The 16,470-nt window shown below is 43.8% G+C and overlaps 1 protein-coding gene across 7 annotated transcripts in view; it reads right to left on the bottom strand.

The window, feature by feature from the left end:
- DGKI (diacylglycerol kinase iota) overlaps nucleotides 1–16,470 on the bottom strand; it is a 248,809-nt gene that overhangs the window by 61,712 nt on the left and 170,627 nt on the right. For all 7 annotated transcript variants that reach the window (XM_081926845.1, XM_081926849.1, XM_081926846.1 and 4 more), the window contains one exon: nucleotides 7,799–7,899. In XM_081926845.1, the coding sequence (XP_081782971.1) occupies nucleotides 7,799–7,899 (101 nt within the window). The remainder of the gene's footprint in view (nucleotides 1–7,798; nucleotides 7,900–16,470) is intronic.

The raw sequence follows: 16,470 nt of genomic DNA, 5'->3' as shown, positions 1-16,470 counted from the left end.
CACATTAAACGCTATCTGTTCGGTGTGCCTTGCCACTCTCATTATCATCGGGACAGTCTGTTGGCTAACTTCTCCCCCCAACAGCTCTCTGCCGTCAATCGTAGTCACCTGCAAGGGGTTACTTAAAGGGATAGTCTGTATCTGGTGCTCAGCTGCAAACTCCTTACTCATGAAATTACAGGAGCTGCCTGAATCCAAAAGCGCCTTGACCTTTAGTGGGTGTCCGTTTGGCAGTTCTAGTAACACCTCTATCACTAAAGCGGGTCTGGGGGGTTCTGGCATGGGCACTTTCATTGCTCTTTGGCCTGGCTGCTGTGCCCCAACGGTGGCAGCCAGGCGTTGGCTTTTACTTGCTCCTTGCCTTCCTCTTCCTTTCCCCCAACAGCTCCTGCCATCCCTTGCCATTCCTTTCTTTGTGGGCAAACTCTGGCAAAGTGCCCTGGCTGTTGGCAGAGATAACATCTCTTGGCGCTCTTTCCCTCCTTTTTCCGCCCTTCACTGGGATTTGAAACTGCGCGCGCCCGCGCTGTTCCAACTTCCATCGGCTCTGCCGGCGGGAAAGGTGGCTCTGGAATGTCTGGAATGCGGAACTCCCTCCAACGGTCTCCTTTCCCTTCCCGCTTTTCCATAGCCCTCGCCTCCTGGCGCGCTCCTATGGCCAGCGCAGATTTGGTTAACTGGTCCATAGACTCCGCCCTGGGGCCCCGGGAAAGCTCATCTTTGACGGTTGAAGAAAGCCCCTCTTCGAAAAGCATTTGGATGGGCTCCGCCGATAGGTCCCACCCCAATTTGTGAATCAACATGGTAAATTCAGTCCAGTACTCACGGACAGATCTGCTTCCTTGCTGGCAAGCCATTAACTGCCTTCGCACCACCCCCTGCTCAATATCGCTGGAAAACATCAGGTCCATGGCACGAAAAAACTTCCTCGTGTCCTTTAAGATCTCATTATTCGCTGCCATCAGGGGTCTAACCCAATCTTTCGCCCCGGATTCGAGATGGCCAATCACATACGCCACTCTCGATTCCTCATCGGGGAAGTCATCAAACTGCAAGTTTAGAGCGTATTGCATCTCTGTCCTAAAGGCATGATAGTTCCTGGGATCCCCCCCGAATTTCTGCACCAATCCTGGCACCTTTCTGGCGAGCGGGGTGGTTTTCTCCTTTCCCTTTTCTGCATCCTGAGCCCTCCTCTCCTCAAGCCTCGCCGTTTGCAGCGCCAACTGGATCTCCAACGCCCTGTACCTTTCTTCCAGGCTTGGACCTCCTCCAGCTGCTCCTGCTTCCCCGGTTCCGGCTGGATTGCTCATGATGCTTCTCCCTGCACAAGCTGGCTTTCGGAGACTTTCGGATTGCTGTGATGGGACGATGAGCTGCTTGTGCGTAAAATGCAAGTCCCTCAGAGTTTGATCAGGCTTTCAAACCTCTGCCTGTGACGGAGCCCCTCCAGCATGGCTGCGTCAATCACTAGTAGGATCCGAAAGTGGCTGCTTTCGGAAACGTTTCCAACATAAAAGCTCCTTAACGGAAACACGTCGTCTGGCCTCTCGGCGTGACAGTTTCCGTCGAGGTGTGGGTGTCCCTATAGGAGGTCCTGAGACCTCCCCACTGGTTTCGCTTGAAGCGTCTCTGAGCCATCCCTCCGACTCACTTTCCCTTGGAGTTCTTGCTCGCCCTCTACTGGTTCCCTCTTCCGCTGCTACTGCTCTCTCACCCTCAGTGAGCCTTTGCGCCTCCGGCGCTTTAGATGTCAGTTCCCTGACACATAGCTATAATATTTCGAAGGCAGTTGAAGGGGACAAGGAGTGATTTGGTGACAATGAGAAAGAAACAGTGTATGAAGCTTCTGTATTTCATTAAAAAAACCCTACCTTTCCCCCAATAAATCAAGTGTTGCACAATGCTACTTTAAGCAACAAGGATACTCTTCTCAACATTAATCAGTGCAGCCCTCCTAATGTGGAAGTACTTTGTCCTATTCATGTGAAAGGGGGGAAATGCCCTAGTAAAAGACCACTGACATCAAGATGTGTTAAATGCAGTCCATGGGTGAGATGTTCCAGAGAGCCTTTTCAGAAGATGCCTATCAAGTTAGATCTGCAGACACTAGCCACTACTGACACTATCAAATTAAGTGACCAAGCCCTCCTTGTGCCTCTCACGTCTCTTTCATTAACTGGGCAGGAACTCAACTGCAGGTACATAAATATTGGGAGGGATCTTTTTAAAGAAAAACTAACAAACAACTGCAGTGGCATAAGATTTCGTGGACTACAGCCCACTTCATCAGAAGCATTAAGGAAAATCCTCATTGCCAAGTATCTATACACACATTTACAGAAGAAAATATAAGCAGTGTATCCACAAAGACCATGAAATGCAATAACTCATTTCATGCATTATCCTCCAGGTGATCATTATCATCCAGCTCTTTTGCCTGGCTAGAACGTCCACTTGAACTATAACAATGCTTCTTGCATGTCTGAATGAAGAGATGCTAACTGTAGAAGCCACTTACTTTTGCATGGCTGGACTGTACAAAGGTGAGCATCAGTATCACATCCATTGCCATGCCCACCAATGGCATAAGACCCTTGAAATTAGGGAATACAGACCCCGGTTTGAAAAGGGTTCTCTTCATCCCTGTTCTTAGTGCAAATGTCAGAGGTTTTCAAAAGTGACATCAAGGCACTGATAAGATGTGAAATGGACATGGCTGTCAAACTTTGCTTCTTTGACAGAGTAAAGTCTGCTTGCATACTATTATTGGTTAGCTTATCATGCCATAAAAAAGAAGTATTTGAAGAACTATGATTTAAGGGCTTGCTGGGATCTCGTTTTGATGCTTCCTCATTAGCTGCTAGTTTCTATCTTTTTACAACAATAACGAGTACATCACTGCTGTTCCTGTAAGTGGGCTAAGAGAGAGCTGGTTCATAAATTCTCGTGCTATTTTCTTCTATTAAACTTTTCAGCACGGGGGAAATGAGTGTGTTTTTATCAGAAGCAAGAGCTCCATTTCGCCTGCTGAAATATTACGCCGAAACAAAGCAGTCATTCCATTTTTGGCCGAGTGCTGCTGACAGGGGCTACTTAATTCTGAGCACGGTGACATCACATCGCTCGTGCCTTCGGTAATCTGGACAAACTCCAGGTTCAAATCAGCCCTTGGCAAAGCGCTCACAGGTAGAAAATACACACACACACACAGCCACTAGTAGGCTTATGTGGTGGTGGGATGAAGTGCTCTGTCAGTTCTAGGAACTGCCAATTTAATTTCCCATAATGCTCCTGGTGCATCATCATCCTGGGTCCTTGTGGGCAACTTAAATCACAGCTCCCAACTGACTGGTACTTCTAAAAAATACTTTTAAAGAGGGGAGGGGACACTGTGGCCCCAATAGCTGCCGGAGAATGCCACATACTGGTTTTGTGCCATCCTGGAACTGCATCACTGGGGAGAATGAGGAGAAAACACAGGTCAGCAGTTGGCAATGCATTCGTCATGGCATATGGTTAGACCTAAGCACAGAAACACTCCTTTGGGTCAACCAGACTGGCATTGACACTAGGAGGTTTGTCTTCTTCTGCCTTTTGGAAAATCTAGAGCAGTAGCTTTTCTTTGCTGAACATCAGGCTCCAGCTTCTAGCTTTGGTGCACTGGCTTTACAGACTCTGAACTAGAGGTTCAGAGCTTCAGAGGCAGACGCTCCAGATCTATATTTGGGCACAGCTGCTTGACTCAGCCTGGCCTTGCCAGTAGCATACAACTGGCAGTTACTATGTGATGCCAGGATGGGGAACCTGTGGCCCTCCAGATGTTGTCAGCCTACAGGTCCCATCATCCCTGTTCATTGGACATACCTGTGGAGAGCCACAGGTTCCCATTCCTGATGAAAATGTTACAATTAAAATAAATTAAGCAAATTGAGCCTATTTGTATAGATCAGATTATTTCATGTAACTGCCTCCAGAATTCAAGTCACCCAGGACTTCTGAGGAGGAAAGGATTTGACACTTGGAAGATACAACAGCAAAGTCTTCTATGGATAAGTAGCCAAAGGGATGAATGAAGCCCCTTCTATCTGGTGAATTAAACTCATTCTCAAATGCTTTTTCAGTTTCTGATGTTTCACCAAGGACTATATTGAGATTCTGGAAGTCATTCCAAAATTACTCACCGGGTGGAAACTGTTGTATCAGAAGAACGCTTACCATTAAAGAACAAATGAACTAAGCAATTTGGTTGGACAAATTCATCTTTGGGGAATGATTTGGTTAGAGTGAAGGAACTTGGATTGGATTACCTCTCAAGCATACACACACACACACATTTACTGTCCTAAGTGAATACCTGTACCTCTTATAAGAATATTGTTCCATTCTATCACCAAAGTGCTCTGATGGGAGACAGAAAGAACTAAAATAAAATAGTGGAGTGAGTAACAAAAATGGGGTAAAATAAGGTAAAAAAAATGGTTGTTTCAATATTACAAAGGAAAGTATGGAATCATTTAATTTCTTGGAAGGATTTCAAAAATGAGTTGTCTACCTCCAGTGGAGCCCAGATTAATCTTCTCTGAACAGCATGTATGACGAGTTGGATGCAGGAGTAAAAAAATTCAATTTCAGATGAGGCCACTGATAGAATCAAATTGGTATTTCAAGCAAACAAGAAGAGCAAAATTTATTTACTCTGAGTTTGGATGATCCAGGTTATTACGCTGGTGTCGAAGTATTTGATGCTCCATCATGAAGACATGTCTCAGGCAAAAATCTTAATAGCTTTCCTGCAGGGCTCCCAAAGGGATAATAAAATGGCTCATTCTTAAACGGGTTTCTATGTTATGATTTTCATCATTTACTGCCCATTTAGGTGGGCAAGATTGAAAGGGGAACATTGGGAAAGAGTCATGACCCACGCATTTGGAGACTGATCTACAGCTTTTTCCACAAAAGAGAGACATCCACAATAAGCTGGACTGGACATTCTAGTAAACCATGACTTAATGTAGGGGAAGCCAAAGTGATGCCCTCCAGGTGTTGCTGAACTACAACTCCAATTATCCCACCAGCACTGGTCATGATGGCTTAGGCTGATGGCAACTGAAGTGCAACAACATCTAGAGGGCCCCACATTGATTATTCCTGTTTTAACGTGATGGAAGAAGGCATAGCAAGTCAAAGACTCATTTTCTCCTCTCCCTTCTCACTCCTTCTGTGGCACATCCACAAGGAAATGAAGCTTTCACTTCCATTTTTGACTAACCACGGTTTAGCATTACACATGAACCCGAAACTGTGATTAACCTTAACTGTGGTTTGTTAAGCTAAGCTGTCTTCATAACTCTTAGTTTGAAGTGAGCTGGTTTAAAACAAACTACAGATAAGGTGAATCATAGTTTGCCAGGTTCAAATGAAACAAGCTGTTTTCTTCAAAAACTGAAGAAAAGGCTTCCAATACCTTCACCACTGGAGAGGGGAGCATGAGTGGGTAAGTCAAAGGCTATTTATTGTTAGATTTATATCCTGCTTTTCCTCCAAGGAGCTCAAAGTGACATGAATGGTTCTCCTGCTCTCTGTTTTTCTCCTACCCTCATGACAGCCTTGTGAGGTAGGCTAGACTGAGAGACTGTTGCTGGGCCAAAGCCACCCAGTGAGTTTCATGACCAAGTGGGGATTTGAAGCCTAGTCTCCCATGTCTTAGTCCATTGCTCCCACTGGCCATTTTCCTTACCTTCTCCACAGAGATGATGCTCACAGCTGGGAGCAGAAAGCAAGTCTACAGTCCCCAAATGTCTTCTTCCATGTCCCTCCAATAAACAAAGGTTTATCATGATGTCCAAACTGCCCCATTGTGTTGGAGGTACTGTTGTGTACCACGCCACAACGTTACAAGGGTGAATCACCTCTGCTGTTGCAATATGGCAAATTTTTCCTTCAGGCAAATGATTTTCCTCAATGAAGAGTTCTGCTCAGCACCATCCAAGACAGCTCTCCCACCACAAACCAGGCAATCGACATTAGCTAGCATAATTTCAATAATTAATATGCTTTCTCCCCACAAACCCTAACAATTATCTTCATGAAGAATGTTTGGCAAACCCATGACGAAGGCTTTAATTTTCTGGGTGGAAATATGTAGCAAGAAATGGCACTAGTCTTGTTAGAAGAACCTGTGCTCCCATTATTGAGACCATCATCTTTCAACTCTGGGAAAGAGTATCAGTGAACAGTGAAAAGTGTGTGTGTGTGTGTGTGTGTGTGTGTGTGTGTGTGTGTGTGTGTGTGTTGGGTGTGGGGGGGGGCATAAAACTGTCTAAACAGAATAACCATATTTCTACAAGAAGATAAGCAAACCAATTAGAAGATTTGCCATCCAGTAATTACCAGGGAATCCCATATTGTAAAAAAAGGAAGCTGCAGCTTTGTTACATAACAAACAGCCGTCCTTGTAATTGAATATGAATAATGAGCCAGATGCATGAACAAGACTCTATTAAACTGTTATCGCAAGCAGCCACATCCTGCACTGATTAATGACTCTGTGCATGTCACCAAGGAAAAGGACTTCATTTTAAGGTGTTGCCGTCAACAGCACCGCCAGATTGGCTGACCTCTCCCTTGGACTTCTGCACCATTGATTGAACGTGACCATTAATTGCTACAGTACTTTCTCCCAGAAATTGTGTATTGTTTTTCTCAGCGGAGCTGTGAAGTTCGAGGTTGATAAGGTCTTAACTGAGAATCAGGAAAAATAATGGGAATCTTCTCCATGACTACAAGGGTATTTGCATGAGGCCCTTATGGTATAAGACATTTGTATCATTCATATGCCAAAATGGAGCAGAACAGAATGAAGTGTTTCAGCCTTTCACCATTCCGTGCAGAATTGCCAGATGTCTCAAGAAAGTGCACCAGCAGGGCATGATGGCATTATCCATATGGTATGGGTTTCTTCCAAACAAGTGGCCTGCTTGCTCTGAAAAGAGGGTTGCTACTTTTGCCTTATCCACCACAGCTGTCCATTGTCACACCAGATCTCTATCTTCAGGGCTTTTCTTGATTCCCTGTTTACTCAACTATTACAGTCATACCTCATATTACGTTTGCTTCATGTTACTTTTTTCAGGTTGTATCCCACAGCGACCCAGAAGTACCGAAAAGGGTTACTTCTGGGTTTCGCCGCTTGCGCATGCGCAGAAGTGCTAAATTGTGCTTCGCACATGCACACAAGCACCAAATTGCACCGCGCACCTGCGCAGATACAGCACTTCAGGTTGCAGGCTTTTCATGTTGCGAACGGGCCTCTGGAACGGATCCCATTTGCAACCAGAAGTACCACTGTATACCTATAATGATCGTGTCTGCTTTGGAGATTGTTTCTTGCAACAAAGGACTAAACGTCATAGAGGGATCAGCTGGTTTCTGTTTTCAGGAAGCGTCCAACTACAGGAGCAGCATTTTAAAAGAAAATGTGCTGGTAAACACAGGGGAAGTCCCAACTGCCTCTTTCAAAATGGTGCCAAGCTATAAGTTTGGAGGGCAGGAGATGCTATAAATGCACACAAATCTTCTTGCCCAATGTTTTCCCTCATAAAAGCCACCTTGCCAGGCATCAGGAATGCACTCGGGTTCTGTGGAGCACAAAGCACAGAAGGCAGGACCTGACAGCAAATGGCTTTTGACTAAGCCCAACCAAAACATGTCAGCCTAATATCAAAAGGCTACCTATATACATAGGAGAACACATGAATGCAGTTATACTAATCAGCCATATGTTTATATATATACTTACAAGCTTCCCGAAGCTTTTCCTTGTCATAATGCAGTCCCTCATAATCCTGTAAACTAATTCTGTTCACTCTGATCCTCAGGCGCTCTAAGACGGCATGGGGACTGCAAGGAAAGGCGAGAGAAATGTTAGGCAGGGTCACAGCTAACATCAGTTTTCAGAAGAGAGAATCTGATTTTCCTAGAATGAGCTGCAATGAGAGACGAAGAACAGAAGCAAAAAGCAAAAAATAAAAATCAAATCCCCACGAGCACTGAGCTGCCAATCTCAAAACATGAGATTTCTGCAAATAAAACAGTTCAGCCTTTGATTTAATGAAACAGCATTCCTTGAAGGTCACAGGGGTCAACAAGTCCTTTTGAGAAAGTCAGAAAAGTTTCCGTTTCAAATCTGGCGTGCACCTGCTGGGTTTTTTTCCATTAAAAATTTGAAATCTGCCCAGCTGTAGATTAGGACTTCCTACAGAGGACCTTATGTGGGAGACCCAGCTGTTTAAGATGAGGAGGAAGGCTACCTGAGAGACCCTTCTCTAAAGTAGTTCTCAAGCTGGGAAAAGCTTTTCCCCAGAGAGGTTTGTCTGATTATTAAATAAATAAATAAATAAATAAATTAGACACCTTCCCTCACCACAGGCAGCTCAAGGCATCTTTACAAAAATAAAATCAACCAACCAACAAATAAAAAAAACACTATACATTCATTAAAACTAAGGATGGAAATAAATAAGTAAATAACCCCCCTTTGTTGTTGTTGTCTTTTCTCAACCAGGATTTTGCTGCCTGTTCTTAACTTGATTTTATATTTTAATGGATTTATTTATTATCTTATCTATCTATCGATCATCTATCTATCGATCATCTATCTATCTATCTATCTATCTATCTATCATCTATCTATCTATCTATCTATCTATCTATCTATCTACGGTGGTGCCTCGCAAGACGAAATTAATCCGTTCTGTGAGTATCTTCATCTTGCGGTTTTTTTGTCTTGCGAAGCACGGCTATTAGCGGCTTAGCGGCTATTAACGGCTTAGTGGCTTTAAGAAAAAGGAAACAAACTCACAAGGACTCGCAAGACGTTTCGTCTTGCGAAGCAAGCCCATAGGGAAATTCGTCTTGCGGAAGGACTCAAAAAACGGAAAACTCTTTCGTCTTGCGCATTTTTCGTCTTGCGATGCATTCATCTTGCGAGGTACCACTCTGTCTATCTATCTATCTATCTATCTATCTATCTATCTATCTATCTATCTATCATCTATCTATCTATGCACGGCCCTAAGAATATAATTTAACAATGGCATAACAGTACCTATAAATGAATGAATGAACAAATGAATGCAATTGCTGTGCTTTTAGCAGTCCTCAATATGATGAACCCAGCACAAATGAGCTTCACTTGAACTTTTTGAAGATGCTAGCTCACACCTGCAAGCAGCTCCTCTTAGCAGCTTAGCACAACACACCTGACCCAATTTCTCTAGACAAAGTGACAGGCATATCCTGAACCCCAGATACTTTAGGAAACATTCTAGATTTGCTATTGAATAAAAAGACAATCAAAGTTCACTCCTGCCAATAACTGTTTGAAGCGAACAGCACATACATTCCAATGAATGATTAGCAAACAGTTTAATAAGGAATTTATTATAAGCAGAAGTCTCATCAATGCTGACTCCAGGTTTTGGAGGTACCTTAGACAAGACACCCTCCCTGATTGAGTCTACCTTCTCACTGCAACAGATCCAAGTGGCTTTTGAGCAATCAAGCAGTGCATAATTTTTATATAATAATATCTGACCATGCCAACCCTCAGTAACTTAAATCCATTCATATCAATGGGTCTGATTCAATTAGCTATCACTCTGTAATGCAATAGCTACATTTATATTCTGGGCAATGGTTTTATCACGGGGGAAGGTCTGTCTTTAGATGGTAATGTACATTGCTTTGCTCACTTCAATATGTGCTACATTTTGGGGGTGGTGTCTGTTTATTCCGCCCTCATGGCACCACTGCGTATAAGCTAGAGGAATGTTTCTCTAAAGAACCAGTTGGATGCAAAGCAGAGAGCCAGTGTGGTGTAGTAGTTAAAAGCGGTAGTCTCGTAATCTGGGGAACCGGGTTTGCTTCCCCGCTCCTCCACATGCAGCTGCTGGGTGACCTTGGGCTAGTCACACTTCTCTGAAGTCTCTCAGCCCCACTCACCTCACAGCGTGTTTGTTGTGGGGGAGAAAGGGAAAGGAGATTGTTAGCCGCTTTGAGACTCCTTCGGGTAGTGATAAAGTGGGATATCAAATCCAAACTCTTCTTCTCTTCTTCTTCAAACAAAGAATGGTATATAACCATTTTTATTCATTAGTTAGTTGGTTAGTTTCTTCGTTACATTAATACACTGACTTACTCCAAGGAAATCAAGGTTACATGGTGTTCCCTTCCACATTTTACCCTCACAACAACCCTGTGAGGTAGGTTAGATTGAGAGGCAGTGACATGCTCAAGGTCACCCAGTGAGCTTCTTTTCTGAGTGGAGATTTGAACTCTGGTCTCCTGCTTCATAGTCCAACACTCTAACCACTGCTCCACACTGACCATTTTCCTTGCCTTGTACACAGAGGTGATGTCAGCGGTTGGGAACAGAAAGCATGCCTATTGTCCTCAAATGTCTTCTTCCACGGGATTTTTTTTTAAAAAAAATGGGCTTAACATTTATTAATATTGGTCTCAGAGCAGGTTGTGACATGTGGCTCTTTGTTATTTTATGCATCCAGCTTCAACAACAACAACAAAGCAGCACTTTCCTTTCAAAAAGTAAACTTACACCGTATGAATTATTGCATCCTTACTCCTTAGCTTTAAATCTACCAGACCTTTTGGACCTAAGGCGATATATTTTCACTGACCTCTGGAGTCTATGGAGAAGGCAATTAGCAAATATCTCTGAGGAAGCTGAATTTGTTCCTTGGTTGATTGCTATAAACAGGTCTGTCACCTCTGGACAAATTTTAAAAACCTAGAAACAACCTGAGCGCAAACTCCCTATTAAAGCAGCACCTAAAGGCAGAGACTGTCTGGTCTTGGAAGTGACAGGAAGTAACAGTCAGTAACTACGGGTTAAGACCATGAACTGAAAATACATATATAATATATAATTTTCTCGTTGTTGTTCATTGCAGCAAGCAACGAGGAATACAACACATTTCTGAGCTTCAGAGGTTATGCTGGAATTTTAACGGATTCTAAGAATAGCGAACCAAACCACATTGCTCTGGACAGACAATAATTCCCCAGTGCTAAATAGCAGCTGCCATGCTGCCCAGGTGCCCTCAGATGTCAAAAAACCCCTCTCTCTATGCAAGGCAAGCTGTCATGATTCGTCTGAGACAGAAAGCTGCACCCATAACTTCCTGAGCAGCTTCAGGGGACAGCTGTCTGCTTTAGCTGGCATTCGGACATCTCATCTAATAGGGTAGGATCTACCTGCTGCTTCTTTTCTTTTTGTAGGTAGATCTGGAGATTCAGAACTCTGGGGATAGAGGAGAAAGCAGCAGGCGAATCACAGCAGGCTGCAAGCCAGGTGATTCAGCCCCTTTCTTGACTCAGACATTTATTTAACATTCAAAAAGAAGTTGACTGAGAAATTAAGATCAATATGATGGATGGTGCCAGTGCCCTCTAAAGTCACAGGAGGTGGGAAAATCAGGGAGGGGGCGTAAATTAAATATTGACAAGACTTTTAAAGGATTATATGGGCTACATTTTTTTATTTTACTTGTGTTGACCTGCGGTTGTTCCTTTGGGTGGTGACTGCGTGGTTTTGTGTGGCTTCTCATTAGATGGTACAATATGAGATAATGTATAAAAACACATTTTTATATGGAAAGGTGATTTTAAAAATGCCAGAGAGCAGATAACAAAATGAACCAAGTCCTCAGACTTCAATCAACACAAGTATTTAATTGAATAGTCCATGTCTGAGGAAAGGGGATGTATTCCAGCAACGTTGTAGTGAAAAACTGAAAGACTAATAGACACAGAACAAAATAAGAAATGGCAGCTTCCTCAGTGCTCTAGAAATTGTCTCTCTCTTCCCCTTCAGACAAGCACCTTGTCACCACTATCTGGATATGTTGGCGTAAGAACAAGATACAGAGATGAGTACCCTATTCTTTTAAGTTTTGAGTGCTGCCTAGGCCATTTGGATAACGAGTTGTTGTTGTTCCTCAGGAGACCTGAGGAAAGGCATATATAATATCAAATATAAAGCTTACATTTAATTTTGCAACTGTATCTTTAGGGAAAGGATGTCCACAATAATATTGAAGAATCCATTTTTTACCACTTCCAGCATTTTTAAGACAGGGATTATATTGGCCGATCTAATTCTAACATCTTTGTTTTGAAATTATTGGCCACTTCTTGCAGAGCTGCCATTTATTTTATACAGCGCTCAAGTTGAGTGAAGATTTTCTGTGATCCCTTTTAGCCTTATCCACATCCTTTAGAAAGTTGCTGGGAATCAAACTGAGCGGGGAAGAGTGTTGTTACACTCAGGTCCTGCATGTGGGCTTCTCATGGGCATCTAAGTTGACCCCTGTGGGAGCAGGATACTGGATGATGATGGGTCTTTGGCCTCAACCAGTTCTTCTCATGTCTTTTTATTTGTCTACCAGTACTGGACAAACAAGGGATGCGGGTGGCGCTGTTGGTTAAACCACAAAGCCTAGGACTTGCCGATCAGAAGTTAGGTGGTTTGAATCCCCGCGACGGGGTGAGCTCCCGTTACTCGGTCCCTGCTCCTGCCAAAAAAGCAGTTCGAAAGCACATCAAAGTGCAAGTAGATAAATAGATACAGCTCCAGCGGAAAGGTAAACAGTGTTTCCGTTCGCTGCTCTGGTTCGCCAGAAGCGGCTTAGTCATTCTGGCCACATGACCCAGAAGCTGTACACTGGCTCCCTCGGCCAATAAAGTGAGATGAGTGCCGCAACCCTAGAGTTGGCCACAACTGAGCCTAATGGTCAGGGGTCCCTTTACCTTTACATTTACTGGACAAACAAATCCAGAAACTAGGTTTCCGAGATGTTGCAGGTATGCAGTTCACTGTAGACTTTGCAGCGATTTCTCAGTCATAAATTACAAATCAACATAGGCATTTCTGAGACCAGAAAGCCTCTGGGAAATGCAATAGCTATGTATTCATATAAGAGGTTCTGTCTCATTGCCTCCTAAGGCACATGTTAGCAAAAATGATAGTCATTTGTATTAGGCAGTGCTAATGACACTGAACACTGTTGGAATTCTCACTTGTGTGCCAAAAACCCTGCCACAGAGTTGGGTTTCCAAAGTGGTGGAATGATAAATTCACAGTAACTTTCTGCCCAGCATGAAGCCTAGATGTATGTATTCTGGCCGTCAGCATCAGTAGCCAATGAGCCAAATGAACTCTTGCACAAATGGGTTTGTACACAAGCAAAGCTGTGAACTCTAAAAATTCTTCCCAAGCACGTTTTCCTCCATGCCATGAATATTTTTCATTTATGTATCCGTTTCAATCGCTGTAATCCCACTTTGCATATGAACAATTCCCAAGGCAATTTGCAAATAAGATCACACAAAAAATGCACTGAAGAAAAATCGAAATTTACAATTAATGAAACAGATTGTAGCAAATAAACTATCAAAGACACAGCCAAGTTCTTATCTGGGGGTGGGGGTGGAATGGAGCCATAGAAATCCCCCGAAAAAGGGAAGTCCAAAATTTTGGGGCTGCAACAGAAAAGGCCCTGATTTGTGGCCTTTTGGCAGATTCTTGCTGGCAAGATCTGCGGTGGAGCTCATTTGGAGGAAGCATACACACAGAGAATCACAATCCAATCCATAATTGAAATGGGTCTTGAAACAGAGTAGTGGCTGGTACAGTTCTTTTTCTGACATCATATTTATCATATCTTATAAATATCATATCTTATAAAAGACTCTGAGCCAAGCCCCAAAGGAGAGAGAAAAGCATGGAACAGTAGCAGATGCGGCCCTCTAGGCCTCTCTATCTGGCCCTTAGAGATTTCCAAAATCAGAGACCTTTTCCCAAACCACGTCCATCTACATCCCTGCTCAATGTTGCCAGCCTTGAGTTTTTAATTGTGACAATGCTTTTTATTTGCCCAGCTAGAGAGGGGTGTCTGCACAGAAACATCTGGATCCAACTGCACCAGTCTATTTTGCCTTTGGCACCACTTAGAAGATTGCCCATGAGGATATGTGGACCTTGGGCTGAAAAAAACTTCTCCACCCATGGACAAGAGAACTAGAAACCACAATGAAATGTAGGATGCTCCCTTATACAAAGCAAGACCATTGGCCAGCTCACGTTTCATGCACTCCATGGTTTGGGGCAGGGGACATGATGATGCTGCAGATTAAACCTGGGACCTGCATGCTAAGCAGATGCTCTGCCACTGAACTAGAGTCCACATCGAAAGGTATCTGGCCAAAGAAGATACCCTTGCCACTCCATAGTACAACAATGAGGACTTTGTAGCCCTTGAGATGCTCCTGGATTAACAATTCCTATCAGCCTCAGCCAACATGGGATGAGGAAAGTTGTAATCCAACAACATTTGGAGGGTCGCAGAGTCCCAATGTCCTCACCCTGCAAACAAGACTCAGAATCAGAGTTTCCAGCTAAGGAGGTTCTAGGCTCTGAGCCTATTGTGGTGTAGTGGTTAAGAGCGGTAGATTCATAATCTGGGGAACCGGGTTCGCGTCTCCGCTCCTCCACATGCAACTGCTGGGTGACCTTGGGCCAGTCACACTTCTTTGAAGTCTCTCAGCCCCACTCACCTCACAGAGTGTTTGTTGTGGGGGAGGAAGGGAAAGGAGAATGCCGCTTTGAGACTCCTTCGGGTAGTGATAAAGCGGGATATCAAATCCATACTCTTCTCTTCTCTTCTATTGCTGGAGAAAATGAGATTGCTGAGCTTCACAGCCAAGGGTCAACAGAACAACCTCTCATACCCCCAGGGCCTGTAAGGCTGGAACCTAGACCCTCATGGGTGCCTTCCATTGAACCTGAAGAACCAATTGCCTCATCACCAGTCCACTGGTGCAGGATGTACACCATGTACGTATTAGGCTATAGAACAGAGGGGTGCCCATCTTCCAGTCAGAGGACTGACCCTTTAAGAATCTGAGGTTACCCACAATGGGGAAGAGCATGGGAGAGGTAGTCTGGGGGCAGGGGCTGAAAAAGGCTCAGGTTGCTCTCAAACCTTATCAGAGCATTTGGAGCTATCCATGGTCCTGAAACTCCTGCTCAGCCTTGCTTCATGGGATCTAGCAACAGTGCAGAACACAAAAGGGCAGGGCAGCCATAGATCCAGGAGATGATGTTGGTGGGATGAAGAGGAAGCCCACACTGGACCTGAAGTCCCTTCTCCCAATGTCTAGGACTAAAGCATATGAAATCTATAGCAGGCCAACACTCCCAAAGTCCATCTCCCTTCAGGTGCCAGCTTCCTCTCATGCCCACCTGGGAAAATGTACCCAGACACACCGCTCTGACAATATGACACACACCTGTGTTGAAGCTGTGTGACTCTAACACTGCCTGGTTAATTATCCAGACCCTGTAGAAATACTGCTGCTGTAGCAGCATTTGGAATGTTTATTTCTGCCTCCACTGACATGCAAAAAGAACAAAAATGAGAGAATCCAGGCTAGCGGTTGAACCCAGAGCACTCATCTGACATCTAAACAACATTTCTGCCACAGCACCAGTTTGATTCAGCCGGATGAAAACTTTTAATTAAAAACACACCCTTATTCTCCTTCCAATTATTTACAAGTCTTGTGAACCATATCTTATCCTTCAAGTGTCTGCGTAAAGTCAGACAAGGGAGGAATTCAGTCACAGATTTCTGACAGATTTTTTAAAAAGGAAAGAAAACAGTCTACATCACATCCCATTGAAATTCTAGCTTAGCTGGTATGAATCAGTGAGAAATCTGCCTCCATTTAAAAACAAAAATCCCCTGAAATTAAACTTCAGAAAATGCACATTTCCCCTGGGCCATGTTTGCAGTGACAGATTAATGAATTACCTATCTTCTGGAGAAGAAATAAACATGCAAAATTAATTAAATCCCCTTGCCTTTAGAACAATAGGGAGAAGGAAAACAGCGGCCACAAAAGAAAAATAATTAACCTTGCTACTGAGATTTCGTTGTCAGAGCTTAGAAGTGATACATTAAAAATGAGGCTCTCTTTGACAATGCTTTACTCATTCAAAACATAAATAGATGCCATCGGAGGAGAGAGAAAAGAGTTTTGGGGCATCTTAAAGACAATGGCTCATGTCTCCAAAAGGGTACGCGAGAATGTGATGCTAACAACCAATACCAAGATGAAGGTCTACCAGACTTGTGTGTTGAGCACACTGTCCTATGGAAGTGAATCGTGGGCAACTTGCAACTGCCAGGAGCAACTCCACAACACCTTCCTCGTGTGTTGCATCCAAACGATTTGGGGCATCACATGGCAGGACAGTCTCTCAAACAAAGATGTGCTCTCCCAAGCCCATATTCCCAATATGTTTGCACTCCTGTCTCAGTGATATCTATGTTGGCTTGGTTATGTCCACAAAATGGAAGGTGGCAGGATCCCCAGGGAGCTGGCGTC

The sequence above is a fragment of the Podarcis melisellensis genome (genome assembly GCF_964234715.1).
Source record: "Podarcis melisellensis genome assembly, chromosome: 10".
Classification (NCBI taxonomy): Eukaryota; Metazoa; Chordata; class Lepidosauria; order Squamata; family Lacertidae; genus Podarcis; species Podarcis melisellensis.
This window is presented reverse-complemented; position numbering and strand designations above follow the sequence as displayed.